This window comes from Onychostoma macrolepis, chromosome 06 (assembly GCF_012432095.1).
Source record: "Onychostoma macrolepis isolate SWU-2019 chromosome 06, ASM1243209v1, whole genome shotgun sequence".
Classification (NCBI taxonomy): domain Eukaryota; kingdom Metazoa; phylum Chordata; class Actinopteri; order Cypriniformes; family Cyprinidae; genus Onychostoma; species Onychostoma macrolepis.
The window spans coordinates 8,970,803-8,987,253 of record NC_081160.1 but is presented as its reverse complement, the minus strand read 5'-3'; the positions used below and the strand labels follow the sequence as shown (position 1 = coordinate 8,987,253).

The window sequence follows — 16,451 nt, the reverse complement described above, 5'->3', positions numbered from 1 at the left end:
CTGAGTCTGCACTAAACAAATGTGACATTTATTTTTTCCTCACAGTTTTTGCTGTTGCACTGTAGGTATACATAAATTGTGAAATATGAACATTTGAATTTTTTTTTAAATTTATCCTGAAAAATGATTGCAGAAAACAGTTTTGTGAGAATCATCCACAAACTCTTGAACTTGGTGAAACAATTATCTATTTTTTTAAGTCTTAAAATTTTCCCTTTTGTTACTGGGATAAATCATATTGGGATGCTAAAATTGTTGGACGTGGCACCCTACCTAGGAAATTTTACACCAGCCACTACTGCTTTTAACACTTAGTTTATGCATGTAATCCTAACTCTATTCGCTGTATTTGTCTCTAGACTTCATTGGTTGCAGTTGCCGCAGTATGCTATACTGAAGGCCACATTTAGTAAATACACTTTTGATATTTAATGCAACTTAGCACCACCTGGTGTAAGAAAACAAAAGCGATCGAACGAGCAGAGCACATCCCAGCTTGTTCTAAGAATACAAACATGCAGCCTTGGGTGTGTCTAGTTCACCACCACACCTCGGCAGATATGAGTTTTTTGCTAGTGCGTTACGTAAAGAGAGATGTCGTTTTAACTTTACTCAGAGCCTAAGCATAACTGTACTGGTATAATAGCTTATTTGTTGTGAGAATTATGTTTTAGTTTCAGGCTGACTCCACCTGCTGGTTTGTAATCTCGAGCACATTATTACACTGAGCGTCATCGCCTGACTGTTGGCTGTACACTAGTTGAACTGACACTGAAGAAGGTGGATCAGTGCCTCAGCTCACGGGTTTTTATTTAAAAAGGCTCAATTTGAAGGATTATATTGACAGATATTTCTTTCTTTAAGCTTCTACATCGATTGTGTTAAGTTTTCTGGATTTCAGACAGCGCGTGGTAAGATTACTGTTTTATTTTACCATCACGTGCTCATGTAATGCATAAGGTACTGTTTGACAGCTTTTTACATCGATTGATTAATTTATGCTTTAACAGCAGTAAAATAACTAGTACCTCTTATTTTGGCGGAAACTATGGTAACATTGGTAAATATTTGCTAGGGGGAGTGAGCCCAAAATATGTGAACATGTTCAATAGCTGTAGAGCACAGTTGTGACTTTTAGCTTGTATTTATAACTACATAACTTAACTTAAATATTTAAAGGTGAAGTTATAATGGAGAAATATGGGAGTAAGATCACACTTTTCTAAAATGCCCTCCTACACCTTAGGGATGGAATAGCTAGCAGTTTGTGGCTTTGTTTCAAATACTCTGAGCTGCCTAACTAAACACCATCACACACATTGAATGTAAGTGCGATGCCCAAAACAGCTGTTGAAGTAGGCAGCTTACTAGATATTGAAACCCAACCTGTTTTGCAGATCAATTGCATTAACCATGTTTTCTATTCAATACATATATAATATTAAGAACCCATTTACTGTTCCAGATCAACCCGATCAGGAGAAAAAACAACAGTAAACATAACTTTATCTCTGCACAACAGTCATTCGAATATGGCCGATTACATAACATTTTGGCCAATCTCAAGTATCAGGGTGGGCCAGTAAGGAAATGAAAGTGTCATTTATTTTCCACTTTAAATATCATAGGTTGCTTAGCAGAGAACATAATGATGTAACAGTGTGTGGCAGGCTTGCTTGAGTCATGCTGGCAGTGTTGAACCGATACAAGAAAGGAGACATTCTTTTCCAGTCTGGCTTGAATAACATAGCACCCTCCATGTTTTTGTAAACATTATAATCAGCCTAAATACACAAGAAAGTACTTCATGTGCCTGGTTTTGAAGAAAAAAAGTGACATTAAACCTGGTTTTATATTGTTCATGGAGTTCTGTTACATATCCTGGTAAATGTTGGTTCATTTAGTAACAGCCTATGACTCAGTTTAGTAGCTCTCTAAAGTTCATTTGACAGTCACTCCTTCCTGAACTTGAAATGCAGAAACGCCTTTTCTCAGGATACTTTCATAAAATGACAAGCCGATTCACTTTGAATTGGGTTGAATAAAATTTTCCTTGGCAGATGTGAGTCACATGTTCATGTTGACCTCACTATGTGGTCCTGCGTGAGCTGCTTTACCCCTGTTTGAGAACAGAAAGTAATGTCTTAACACAAATAATGTCTTAACATATGCACAAAAAAAAAAGGATCATTCAAATTTCAAGATCTCACTCCCTAAACTGAGCATAGGAAAACGTAGTCGCTGAGGAAAAACTAGGTGTATTCACACCACTCTCTGTAAGGCCTTTCATGGGCTGTGCCTTGTTGGTTGTTTCCAGGAAGACTGTTTAGAGTGTGGTTAGTGCTTTTTTGCGTTTTTTAGAAATTGTACTCACAGATCCAAAATATCGTAAGTTCATGAACGTCATTGTAGAGATTAAAATGGAAAGAAACCTTTAAAAGTGTAGACGTGCAGTCACAGAGTGAATTTATGTCCACTTATCTGTTGTTTGCATATGTACCTCTCAAAGCCCTAGCCACATCGTAGATCTTGATGGTAAGAGGCAGGAAGGATATTCTAAGTTTAGTGCTCTTGCAGAAATGTTGCCCTTATTATTAAGATCATTGTACATTTCTGTCTGAATTGTTTTCAAAAATGAAACTTGTCAGTGCTGAACTTCTCACACTTGCTGTGCTATTTTAGTTGTTATCTGCTTTTTGATCCACTTTATTAACTAAATTGTAGAGCAGTATTTTAAGAACAATTTGGAACCTGTGACATAACTGACAAATTTAATTAGGTTGATGTTTCAGGATAGCGAAGGTATTAAAATAAACAATAATGGTACTGTTTATCTTAATATCACTTAATATTACAAGAATAATCACACATGGCCTTTTGTGTATATAAGAACTAGCCTAGGCTACTTGTTTTGTGTTTTTATATTTCTTTAACATCACTGACATTTATAACATAACTACAGTATATAGTATTATACAAATTTACAAACAATTGTTAAACAGTTAATGAGTAATAATTGTAAGTTATTATAATACTTATTAAAATATTTCTTATTTTTAACTTCTTACCTTGTTCAGGTTTCATGTTTTTTAATTATTAATTAAAATGTTCATTATTTTTTAAATCATCAGTAATGATTCATCATCATTTTTGCTACCTTTATCTTTAAAGGGTTAGTTGACCCAAAAATGAAAATTCTGTCATTAATTACTCACCATCATGTCGTTCCAAACCCGTAAGACCTTCGTTCATCTTCGAAACATTTTCGGATGAACTAACCTTTTAACCTTTGAACTGTAAAATGCCTCTCCCCGTGCATAATTTCATGCTCTAAAAGACATTCAAAATTAAAATAATTTTAAATATTAATTTTATAATTAGCCTACTTACTATTTCAAGTTACAGTTAAAAGTGTTTTAAAATATAAATGGATTTCTACAGTGATTTCATCTAAAAGTGAGAGACAACATCAGTCACTGCAAGCTAGAATGAACCATTAGTGACCACAGAGTGAACTACTTTTGTTGGTATTGAAAAGCGCTGAGAGAGTATGCATGTATCCCAGAAACAGGAAGCTCATTCTTGCCTGTGAAATGTTTTTGGAGTTGGATGATGAATATGTTTTCCTGCTTAAAAACAATTATAATACTAAAGGGAAAGATCATCTTAAGTTCAGTTATAGGTTGTGTTCAATAATTGATAGATCATGGGGTGAATGGATCAAAGTATAAAAGTCCAATGGTTTAGCTTAAGAAGGTGTTTTACATTTCAAACACTTCTTGGATTGTAGGGTTTTTTGAATATATTTTAGGGCTGGATGGGAGAATATTTAAAAAAGGCAGATCAACCAAACAAATCTTCTTGGTAATCGCCTGTAGCACTTGACCGTTGACATGCTCCTAAAGAAAGAAAAGTAAATACATTTCTCTTTTGTTTTGGAGCAAGTCTGATTTTATCTTGGGTATTTTCTGCACTTTAGTAGCACAAATGGTCATTATGGTATCTCATCTACCCACCAGGCGTTAAAGCAGCATGTCAAGGTCAGATTTCCCTCCGGGTTATGATGATTCGCGGCTGCTCTCTAACCCTCAGCCTGGAGGAGGTTACCCCGCTTCTGCCCCCCCATATGGCTTCAACGCGTACGGGCAACAGCCTCCTTACCCACAGCCCAATGATCCATACCGAGGCCAGCCTGCGGGATACCCCCCGCCAGCTATGCCTGTCATCCCCGTCATTCCTACTGGTTTAGGTAAGACTGTTATTTCTAGTAAACCTTCAACTTTTAACTTTTGCTATCACAGTGTTCATGGTCCTCAAACATTAGAGGACAATATTTTACGGCCTCTAGATCAGCTTTAGGTTTAGGATCTGGTTCATTGCTTAAACAATCCATTGTTCAGGAAATGTAATTTTAGCAGATCGTATGCAGGCCACTGAATTGAATTTTAACTGAAGTCAGCATTTTTCTTAATGCAGTCCCTATAGCCTAGCTCTAACCTGATTAGTGTTGATAGGCCAGTGATGTAGTGATTCATTAGATGTCTCTCTGGAATACTTGATTCTGATTGGTTAGTCGCGGCATTCTAATTCTAATGACGCTTATATAATTTACAGTTGTTCCTGGCAACTGATTGCCTACGGATATATCTATCGTAGTTTCATGTATCTTATATCATTCCATGGTCTCTTTCTTGTAATGTAATAAAACCATTTACATGTCCATTTATTTATTTATTTGCTAAGTAGCGGGATAATGTACAGCCAGCTGCCATTATCACAAAAATCTTTCAGGGTGAGACCAGGGTTTATTTGGATTGTACATTATCCCTTACATAGTTGGGTATTTCTTCAACTACAAGCACTTTAGGCTTTGTGTACTTTTAGAAAGTTGGCTTTCAAACTTTCACTTATTTAATTGTAACTTTTTTCCCCCTTTTTTTTTTAAAGTCATAAAAATTCCCACTATATCTCAAATCATTTGTGTTTGATAATGACACATTGAATAATATTTTCACTTTTGCCATACTTTGATGCAATTGGAAATGATGCACAATTAAAGCATATTCGGTTTACAAGTAATATTTGATTTCTCTATTTTATTCACGTCTCATATTTTATCTGAGGCATGCTCTTCAATGACACTGTAAACAAGTACACTAACGTTTAATAAAAAAGCTTTATTGGGTAAAAATGATTTGGTGTGCTGGAAATGACTGTGGGACAGTTATTTTAAAAAACCCTGATAGAAATCATTCTCGCACAAGAGAGATTGATTATTTGACTCTTTGTTTTGGTTAGCATGGTTTAAACATGTAATGCTCATATTTGTATGATGTATTTTAAGATTCTTGTTCATCAAAGCGCTCAACGTTAAAGAATCTCTCAGTTAAATGATGGTTTATTTACACAGACTGATGTGAATGAGGTCATTCATACTCTGCGTTCTGCAAATAGCACTTCAGGAGATTCAATTTTCACAGAAAATATGATTGTTACAGGTGATAATGAAGGATTTACCACAACAGGAGGATTCGACGATATAAGTGTCCGTCACACTTTTATACGAAAAGTAAGGAACCATTCTTCTATACTCTGCATAATCTTACTTCAAAGTAAAAGAGTTTCATGGTAATGTTACTCAGTCGCTATTTCAGATTAATGGATTTTGTGTGTGATTAATGAATATGGTCCTGAATGGATGAGTTTGGAAAAATGTTCTTTCTGTCTTGCAGGTTTATCTGATCCTCGCTGCTCAGCTTCTGGTCACTGCTACCATCGTAGCTATTTTCACATTTGTGTGAGTCTGTTAGGAGGGGGTGTGGTTATTTTCTGTGCTTTGTGTTCGCACAAAATAAAGGATAAATGTTATCTCTGCTTGTTCAGGTAGGCTTCGTCATTAAACTTTAATTTGTGTTTTTATTCACAGGGAACCTGTTGGAGCTTTTGTGAAGAAAAATCCAGCCATTTACTGGGTTTCATAGTAAGAATAAGACATTTATTCATTTGTGATGCAGAATACTAAACATTTACAACATTAAATACAAATGTAGTAAAGTAGAACAATGCTAATGACTGTTGAAATAATTTTTTTTCAGTGCTGTCTATTTTGTCACACACTTAGTATTGGTTTGCTGTCAGGGACCCAGGTGAGACGTTTCCCCCATTTTCTGAATCAACCTAATAATAAACAGAACAGATGGCGATATTTTGTACTGCTCTTAGTTTAGTAATGTGACACAGTAAGAATGAGGACACAAAAATATAAACAAAAAATCATTTAATCTAAAAATAAAAGCCCTCATAAAAAGAGCCACTGTAAACATAAGTTGTAATGTGAACCAATGAATTTAGCCCTGTCCTTTGTCACACATTTTAGGAGGCGTTTCCCATGGAACCTGATCCTGTTGGCCATTTTTGTGAGTTGGAAGATTCTGAAGAATTAATGGGAATGTGGCCAAACCTGTAATGGGCAATGTTGTTTTTACATGTAATGCTGCAGACAAAGTATCAAGGATGCTAAAGTCTTTAAATAACATTGGCTATCTTTTCATGTTTTAGACGCTGGCCTTATCGTTCATGACTGGAAATATAGCAAGGTGGGACATGTCATACTACATGTACATCTCAGTGGTGAAATACAGTGGGTGGGGAAAGTCTCAGGACTGTTGACGCAGTGTTTTAATGGATGTCCTGTAAATCCTCTCTTTACCTTTTGACAATTCCTTTGTCCATTTAGTTTGCAATGATAGAGTGGTTTTGTTCCCACCCCATTTACGTCTTCCTTGTATTGATGTGTTTTGAAATAACTGCCATGAAAGAAAAGAAAATTAAAGGCCTCAGTTTTGAATGGTAACGTGTATGTATTTATGTATGAGATGTGTATATATATATATATATATATATGTACGTATGTGACTCTGGACCACAAAACCAGTCTTAGCTTTCAATTTATCGAAATTGAGATTTATACATCACCTGAAAGCTGAATAAATAAGCTTTCCATTGGTGTATGGTTTGTTATGAAATCAAAATACTGAGAAAATCACCTTTAAAGTTGTCCAAATGAAGTCCTTAGCAATGCATGTAACTAATCAAAAATGAAGTTTTGATATATTTACGGTAGGAAATTTACAAAATATCTTCATGGAACATGATCTTTACTTAATATCCTAATGATTGGCATAAAAGAAAAATCTATAATTTTGACCAATACGATGTATTTTTTGCTATTGCTACAAATATACCCCAGCGACTTAAGACTGGTTTTGTGGTCCACGGTCACTTATAATACATACATGCATACATACACATTACCATTCAGAATTCAGCCCCCCCCCCAAATAAATGCTGTTTGTTAGCTTTATTTATCACTGTATGTATCAAGTAAATGCAACCTTGGTGAGCATAGAGACCTCTTTCATAAACATTACAAAATCTTCTAGATCCCATATTTTTGAATGGTAGTTTATTTTGCTAATAATAATTCAGAATTACGAATATTACAATGTAATTTTTTGTTTGTAGCTATTACAGCACTAAGGCAGTTTTCCTGGCCCTTGCCATCACTGTTCTTGTATCTGTTGCGGTGACAGTGTTCTGCTTCCAGACTAAGGTGGGCTACACATAATTTGTACACCATCAGCATGACTTTACATCATTGTGTCAACGTATGTTACCATGCTTTTCTGTTCTTTTATAGGTGGATTTCACTAAATGTTCAGGTTTTTTCTGTGTCCTCGGAATCGTAGTGTTTGTGACTGGCATCATCACGGCTATCGTGCTGTCATTCAAATACGTAAGCATGACTTGCATTTTGTATTTGCACAGAAATTGTCATTTGATCATTTACCTGACTTCTTCACTGTTTGTTTCAGATCCCATGGCTTCACATGCTCTATGCAGCAATAGGGGCCATTGCATTCACTCTGGTATGTCTATTCACTGCATCACATTCAATTCACCTTTTCTTGGAATACTTCAGTTCTGCATGGGAAAATTGCTTACTCGTTCAATCCTAAATTCACTTCTTTGCATTTGTGTGTTTTTAAACGATTAGTTTCTGGCCTATCATACCCAGCTGCTCATTGGGAACAGGAAGCTGTCCATCGGGCCAGAGGAGTATGTGTTTGCAGCTCTCTCCCTTTATGTTGACATTGTCCAGATCTTCATCTTCCTCCTGCAAATTATTGGATATGCTGAGAGATAGAAGCTTTAAGCTGGCCGATGGACCTTTTCTGTTTTGTCTTTAATGTGTCTTCTCAATCCAGACCTAGCTAACATGTTTTCAAATAATACAGATATCTAGCTTTATACTGATGAAACAACTGGTAAGGGATGAATATCATTTCCATGATTTACTAACCATATGCATATGTTCCGATAAAATATGACTGATATTATATAGCCATTACTTTATCATGGAAATGGAAGCTGTCTGTTAGAAGTGGATCTGATTATGCAAATTTTTACTGTACAGACTTAGATTTGCTATAGATATTACATGCATGTGGTACATTTTGGTCGAGGGTATAGCTTTTCTGCTGTGTACATACAATCTAACTGTATTTTAGTTTATGGACATCTATATATAACATATAAAAGTCTACATCAAATCTTTTGCTTTAATTTTGGAAAATAAATGTCTTTACTTAATGAATTTGATACTACACTTAACTAAACATCACAGGTTATGTTATGTGATGTACAATGGTGCCTTTCCTTTGTTTAGCATCAAAGATACGCCATGAATAAATAGTCATAAAAAGTGTTAACTACATATAAATGGATTGTTATATATTTGAATTGTATAAACAAAATAAACCTGTATTTTCTGTTACAATGTTCTCATGCCACATGTTGAACAACATTTTGATATGTAATCATTGTTATTGTGAGGATAATCATAATAAAAGGAACACTTGAGTATTATTTAATTGATTTTAATAGTTACTAGTGGTTGCTTACAATGGTGTTCTGTATGCTTATGAACAAGCATGATGACTGCATCAAAATATATAAAACATTTCAAGCAGGCAGCACTGAAATCCTTCAGTTGAGGTCTTCATCAACTTCACATCCATAAGATCAAAAGATGCACCATAATAAATGCTTGCTTTCTACATTGTCTTTGTTATATCCTGCTCAGTTCACTGTTTCCATGGCAACCCAAGGATTATGTGCACAATGAAGCCATTCTCTAGCACAATAGAGTCATTTTCACAAAGTACAGCTTTCACTGCATCCTGGCGGCTGGTTTATATCGCTCACTCTCGTAATCTCCTTCATTGGCTTTCTTCATTCTCTGTCTGATTTTCAGCTGCTTGAGTCGGTTCTTGTCCACCTGTCTCTTTGCCAGAATAAAGCCAATGATTCCAGCAGGCAGGCCGATCATCCTAGAAGAAAACATCTCCGTGTCAGTAGCCTGAAATACTTTTCACTACTGGTTTATTCTGGCAATACTTACCATGCATATCCAACTTTTGTCAATGGATTTTTGGCTTTTCTTTTGGGGATGTACTCAGGCCTGTTATCATCCTCCTCCTCTTCTTCTTCTTCCTCTTTCTTTTGTTGGTTGGTCTTGTTTTCAGGTTCTGCTGCTTTCTGTGTGTTCATAACTTTTGGAGACTCTGTCTTGGTGATGGTTTGTAAAGTGGAATGTCCACAGTATAGAGCTCTGCTGTGCAAAACATTGTCCTGCAGTCTGGGACGAGCAACTCTTTGCTCATAGCGTGATCCAATCCATAATGTCCTATTTGATAACTTATACAAACCTGAAAAAATAAAAATAAAATAAGAGCTTAAACAATGTTTAATCACATTCAGCCTACATTTATTTTCTGCGCAGGTGCATCCTTTCCATACTGACCTGCTATAGCAGTCAACATTTGAAGTGGATCAAAAAAGTTAATCAAAGTTGTCATAAGACAAGAACACTTTTAGGTTTTAGGACAACTTTAATGAAACGTTTTGATCCAGTTCGAATGTTGACTACTGTAGTTCACATAAGCTGTGTTTACACTGCAAATCTTAATGCACAGATCCGATCTTTTGACCATATCCGATTTTTTTGGCCCATCTGTTTACATTCACTTTAGACACGACTGGTATCCGATATCTGTGTTTACACTAATTCCAGCCTAAAAGGATTGTCTGCAGTGATCGCTTTACTATGCACATGGTAGACCCTCGGGTTTTAAATGGCAGTGCTATTAAAATTATTTATATAATTCGCGTGGAATGGCCATTATTATTTGCCAGCATGGACAACGGCTGTCATAGATGTTTTGCAGCACAAAATCTGACTGAACGGATAAATACTGGGAAATAACGGTAATTTTAATTTGTTAGACTATTTTATCTACAGCTAAAGATGATATTTATTGAAATGATTTCGAATTAAATAACGAGAGAGAGAGCGAACGAATGCATGCATCCACGTATGAGCGAGCGAGTGATTGCGAACAAGCTTCAGTTTAATTACAAAAACTGCTCAATAAAATGCGAGCGCATAACACACCGGCATTAAAACGCCATTAAAAATATTTATGGGCAAACGTGTCGCCCTCGCATTGGGAGTTCTGTGGAGAATCGGATGTCCAGATATCGGATGTGTATCCGATTAAAATCCACATTTGGAAGTGGCTCAGATGGATCCAAAAAATCGGATCACGCGCGGGTTTTTGTGTTTACACGTGTGCAACAAATTCCGATCTGCGTCAGATGTGAGCGACAGATCGGATTTTTTTGTGCCAGTGTAAACACAGAATGTTTTGTGAACAACAAGAAATGAAATAAAAATGGAACGCAGTGCCAATAAGAAAGTAGTTATCTGTATGCAGAGGAAGTGTCTGGTCAGATTAGTAGCTGTGTGGGTAGTAATGCAGGTTAGCGTTAAGAATCAAGTGGGCACAAATTCAGCGGTTGTAAACAGTAGCCCCTCATCTCCACCCCCTAGATGTGGATCCAACCCCAGCCCCTGGATCTTTGTTCTGCAGTGAGGGGCTACCGGAATTATGGATTAGGAATGAATGATGGCTTGTAAATAATGGGGCCAGTTTATCATCTGCATCGCAGGCTAGCACATATTACTGTAGTAGATATAAGCACATCCATATACAGGTGCATCTCAATAAATTAGAATGTCGAGGAAAAGTTCATTTATTTCAGTAATTCAACTCAAATTGTGAAACTTGTGTATTAAATAAATTCAATGCACACAGACTGAAGTAGTTTAAGTCTTTGGTTCTTTTAATTGTGATGATTTTGGCTCACATTTAACAAAAACCCACCAATTCACTATCTCAACAAATTAGAATACTTCATAAGACCAATAAAAAAAAAAAAAACATTTTTAGTGAATTGTTGGCCTTCTGGAAAGTATGTTCATTTACTGTATATGTACTCAATACTTAGTAGGGGCTCCTTTTGCTTTAATTACTGCCTCAATTCGGCGTGGCATGGAGGTGATCAGTTTGTGGCTGCTGAGGTGGTATGGAAGCCCAGGTTTCTTAGACAGTGGCCTTCAGCTCATCTGCATTTTTTGGTCTCTTGTTTCTCATTTTCCTCTTGACAATATCCCATAGATTCTCTATGGGGTTCAGGTCTGGTGAGTTTGCTGGCCAGTCAAGCACACCAACACCATGGTCATTTAACCAACTTTTGGTGCTTTTGGCAGTGTGGGCAGGTGCCAAATCCTGCTGGAAAATGAAATCAGCATCTTTAAAAAGCTGGTCAGCAGAAGGAAGCATGAAGTGCTCCAAAATGTCTTGATAAACGGGTGCAGTGACTTTGGTTTTCAAAAAACACAATGGACCAACCAGATGACATTGCACCCCAAATCATCACAGACTGTGGAAACTTAACACTGGACTTCAAGCAACTTGGGCTATGAGCTTCTCCACCCTTCCTCCAGACTCTAGGACCTTGGTTTCCAAATGAAATGCAAAACTTGCTCTCATCTGAATAGAGGACTTTGGACCACTGGGCAACAGTCCAGTTCTTCTCCTTAGCCCAGGTAAGACGCGCCTGACGTTGTCTGTGGTTCAGGAGTGGCTTAACAAGAGGAATACGACAACTGTAGCCAAATTCCTTGACACGTCTGTGTGTGGTGGCTCTTGATACCTTGACCCCAGCCTCAGTCCATTCCTTGTGAAGTTCACCCAAATTCTTGAATTGATTTTGCTTGACAGTCCTCATAAGGCTGTGGTTCTCTCGGTTGGTTGTGCATCTTTTTCTTCCACACTTTTTCCTTCCACTCAACTTTCTGTTATGCTTGGATACAGCACTCTGTGAACAGCCAGCTTCTTTGGCAATGAATGTTTGTGGCTTACCCTCCTTGTGAAGGGTGTCAATGATTGTCTTCTGGACGACTGTCAGATCAGCAGTCTTCCCCATGATTGTGTAGCCTAGTGAACCAAACTGAGAGACCATTTTGAAGGCTCAGGAAACCTTTGCAGGTGTTTTGAGTTGATTAGCTGATTGGCATGTCACCATATTCTAATTTGTTGAGATAGTGAATTGGTGGGTTTTTGTTAAATGTGAGCCAAAATCATCACAATTAAAAGAACCAAAGACTTAAACTACTTCAGTCTGTGTGCACTGAATTTATTGAATACACGAGTTTCACAATTTGAGTTGAATTACTGAAATAAATGAACATTCTAATTTATTGAGATGCACCTGTAGATATGGATAATGCTCATATTTACATTTACATTTGGCAGATGCTTTAATCCAAAACCATTTATGTTTTATTATGGGACTCAACCTAGTTTCATCCCTAGTCTACATTGTTAGAGCTTCTTATTAATGCCAGTAGGTGGCGACACGTGACTGTCTTTATTTAGTTATTGAATAATTGATTGATTCATTTAAAACCAACTGATACATTCAGGAGCCAAACACCATTGCTGTGTCATGCTCGGAGACGTGCGACGGTTGATTCTGCTTTGGCTTCGTTTAGAGTTGAATTCTGTCTAAAATGCAAGTTTCTTAACTCATTGTTTATTGAACAGGTGTTGTACACAAGCAATACATCAGCATGGCTGCGATTACATGTGGCCTACAGCTTAACCACACTTATGCTGATATTCGGAATAACAAAATTTTTGCTCGTGTAATATCACTTAATTATTCATCAGACTGATAGGATTCCCTCAAATAGCGGCATCTAGTCTAACGTACCTGGGTCATTCCTGTTATACAGTGACTTTTCTGTCTCTATGATTTACTTACTCATATTTTCTCTAAAATAGCCACATATTTATAAGAAATTGCTTAAATTATACATATTAGGTCTACTTTATCACTTAAACAGAGATAATAGACATAAAAAATATTATTTTGTTTTTTTACACACCTTATTATTGATACATGCGTTCAGTTTTATCATGTCCTCAGTGCAAAGTAATCAACTTCCTCTAGAAATATAAACCATGAAATGATAAAAATCTCAAAATATTTTTAAATTATGTTATGGACTAGGCTAAACTTCATCTAATCATACATATAAATCATGTGAAACTATTTTTATTTTTTTACAATTTTCTTCATTTACCGTGTCCCTAAAGTCATCTTCCACCCTGTTAGTATGTACTCCCTCGCCTTCCAAAATAGACTACAATTCCACTGAGGTAATTTTCAGGAAGTGATATTGTTTATTTTTTTCCGCTGGAATTCAACTGTACAAATGGAGGCAAGTGTCAACTTCAAAGTTTTTGAAATGTTTTCCTGCTTGTCACACTCTTAAAGTTCCACCCTGTTAGGCTATATTATGGAGAATGTTTGTCTGATCAAAAAAAAAAAAAAAAAAACATATCTGACATAGTTATAAAGGTATGTTCATCTGTAGAAAGTTAGAGAGCTAAATGTTGATCACTCAAAAAACTACAGCTAATTTAGCTCAAAATTTTCAGAATGTGAAACTAACAGGGTGGAAATTCTAATAGAATAAATAGTATTTATTGTATACTGCAAATTAATCTACCTCCATAAAACTTTTGAGTGGTAATGTACATGAATACAATTGTATATATGTGCACTACCGCTCAAAAGTTTTAGATCAGCAAGAATTTTAATGTTTTTAAAAGAAGTCTCTTCTGCTCACCAAGGCTTCATTTATTTGATCAAAAATACAGCAAAAACAGTAATATTGTGAAAGATTTTTAAAGTTTAAAATAACTGTTTTCTATTTGAATACATTTTAAAATGCAATATTTCTGTGTTGGCAAACGAATTTTCAGCATCATTACAGTCTTCAGTGTTACATGATCCTTCAGAAATCATTCTAATGTGCTGATTTGTTGATATCAATGTTGAAAACAGTTGTGTACATCATTTATTTGATGAATAGAAAGTTCAAAAGAAAAGCATTTATCTGAAATAGAAGCTTTTGCAGCATTATAAATGTATATACTGTCACTTTTGATCACTTTAATGCATTCTTGCTGAATAAAAGTATTAATTTCTTTCCAAAAAAAAAAGAAAAACTTTTGAACGGTAGTGATAATGTTACAAAAGCTTTCTATTTCAGATAAATGCTGGTCTTTTGAACTTTATATTCATCAAATAATCCTGAAAAAAAAAAAATTGTACAAAACTGTTTTCAACATTGATAATAATAATAATAATAACAACAATAATAATAAATATTTCTTGAGCAGCAAATCAGCATATTATAATGATTTCTATAGGATCATGTGACACTGAAGACTGGAGTAATGATGCTGAAAATTCAGATTTGCTAACAGAAATAAAATTGCATTTTAAAATGTATTCAAATAGAAAACAGTTATTTTAAATTGTAAAAATATTTCACAATATTACTGTTTTTGCTGTATTTTTGATCAAATAAACGAAGCCTTGGTGAGCAGAAGAGACTTCTTTTAAAAACATAAAAAAATCACAATGGCATCAATAAATTCTTCTGGCCGGGCCCAAGAAAAGACATCAGCTGGTATGCTTGACAATCAGATAGTGTGCCTGATCAAAGAACTGCAGGCCCTCAATAAAAGGTCTTTACAGGTAGACCAGGCAACATGGCGGTACATAGAAGAACAAATGTAGCCAAATGTAACAAATATGTTCCTTCTTGTGATGGTTTTTGTGTTTTTGTTTGTTAATCTAGTTAATCAAAATGAATTACAGCATCTTTATTTTTTTCAATTATAAATAAAATAAAAAATAATTTCTTATGTCGGTCCTCTCTAATTTGTTATTATTTCTCTAGCCACCTAAACAGAGATTTGTTTTGCCACTTGTCATCATGATTGATTGTGATAAGGAACCACATACTGTAGCAATTTTTTTGTGTCCCTCCCCCAAAGGAAATCTGGATTTCATTTTTTGTATGGTTTTGAAACAATATTATGTAGGTGCAGTTCCACACATTACAGATGGCAAACCACGCAGGACAATGACGGAAAGCTCATTTGCTGTTCCACCCTGTTATGCTCCATTCCACCCTGTTAGACAAGTAATTTTAAATAAAAATTTGAAAGCAACATTAAATGTTTGGCATACCTTTGACTTATTTTGTGAGGTGAGGAGCATTACCAGCATATATATGTTTTTGAGAATTTTTTTTAATAATATTTACCATCCTGTTGGCAACAATGGGCACAAAAAAGTACCTGTTCTTAATAATCAAGACATATTTTTTTCAAGAATAAAAAATACTATTATGGCATAAGGGACATATACTATCTTATTATTGATCATTATTGTTTAACATTTACATTATTAAAATTTTGTGATAACTATGTATATGTCCCTAACAGGGTGGAATACATTCACGGCGAGTGTCTGAACAATATACCCATAATTATTATTTTTTAAGTCACTGAGCTTGGTCAGTATGTGTTCCATATAGTTAAACATGTCACTATTTTGGTAGAATGCTAAAAACATGAAAAACACGTAACTTTTTTTTCCAAAGATTATGAAGCCAAAATGTTACCGGATACCAGGAATGACCCACCTACTACATGTGAGATTCTGAGTCTGAACAACATGAGTACTTAACCTTCCCAGACTTCTCATTACCCATATTTATCTCGAACGGTTCTTTGCATACAATTAAATGCAAGTACAGTAAATTATTGCTGCATGAATCTCCTCTGTGCCTGTCAAGCTATCATTTGGTAACGCACCAGTAATTCAAATAAGCAGCGGCGTTTTAAAATATTTCATTAGTAAGGTAATGTACAGTCGGTTCATTCAGATGCATCATGGTTTATAAGGCAAATTATTAAATCATATGTTCACACGTTTATCTACCTTGCAAAGTCGACCTCATCAGGTTCCTACAGGGTGCCGCCATATTTGTTGTGTAAGGAAGAGAAGCACGTCCACGTGACTTTGTGGCGCACTATAATGGACATTTTACTTAATAAACTCAATTCGTTTAACCAAAATAATTTTACATTCATTAGTGAAAATACCTTCTTTTTAAG

At 35.5% G+C, this 16,451-nt stretch overlaps 2 protein-coding genes across 4 annotated transcripts; one reads left to right on the top strand and one right to left on the bottom strand.

The window, feature by feature from the left end:
* Positions 1-507: 507 nt before the first annotated feature.
* Positions 508-8,928, top strand: tmbim1a (transmembrane BAX inhibitor motif containing 1a). Of its 3 annotated transcripts, XM_058778854.1 has the most exons (13): positions 508-780; positions 865-911; positions 4,020-4,249; positions 5,499-5,569; positions 5,733-5,797; positions 5,927-5,980; positions 6,096-6,146; positions 6,377-6,416; positions 6,559-6,596; positions 7,525-7,612; positions 7,700-7,795; positions 7,875-7,928; positions 8,057-8,928. In XM_058778854.1, exons 3-13 carry the CDS (start codon positions 4,033-4,035, stop codon positions 8,204-8,206), a joined length of 924 nt encoding a protein of 307 aa, XP_058634837.1. In that variant the 5' UTR covers positions 508-780; positions 865-911; positions 4,020-4,032; the 3' UTR covers positions 8,207-8,928. The 3 variants fall into 3 exon arrangements, with proteins under 3 accessions (XP_058634837.1, XP_058634836.1, XP_058634838.1); XM_058778853.1 differs by having other exon boundaries at positions 508-911; XM_058778855.1 differs by lacking the exons at positions 508-780; positions 865-911 and adding an exon at positions 3,085-3,913.
* Positions 8,929-8,943: 15 nt separating this feature from the next.
* Positions 8,944-16,349, bottom strand: si:ch73-71c20.5 (DUF4748 domain-containing protein). Its single transcript, XM_058778856.1, has 3 exons — positions 16,276-16,349; positions 9,464-9,770; positions 8,944-9,392 (listed from the first exon to the last, which is right to left on the bottom strand). The coding sequence occupies exons 1-3, from the start codon at positions 16,316-16,318 to the stop codon at positions 9,233-9,235; spliced, it is 510 nt and encodes a 169-aa protein (XP_058634839.1). The 5' UTR covers positions 16,319-16,349; the 3' UTR covers positions 8,944-9,232.
* Positions 16,350-16,451: the final 102 nt, after the last annotated feature.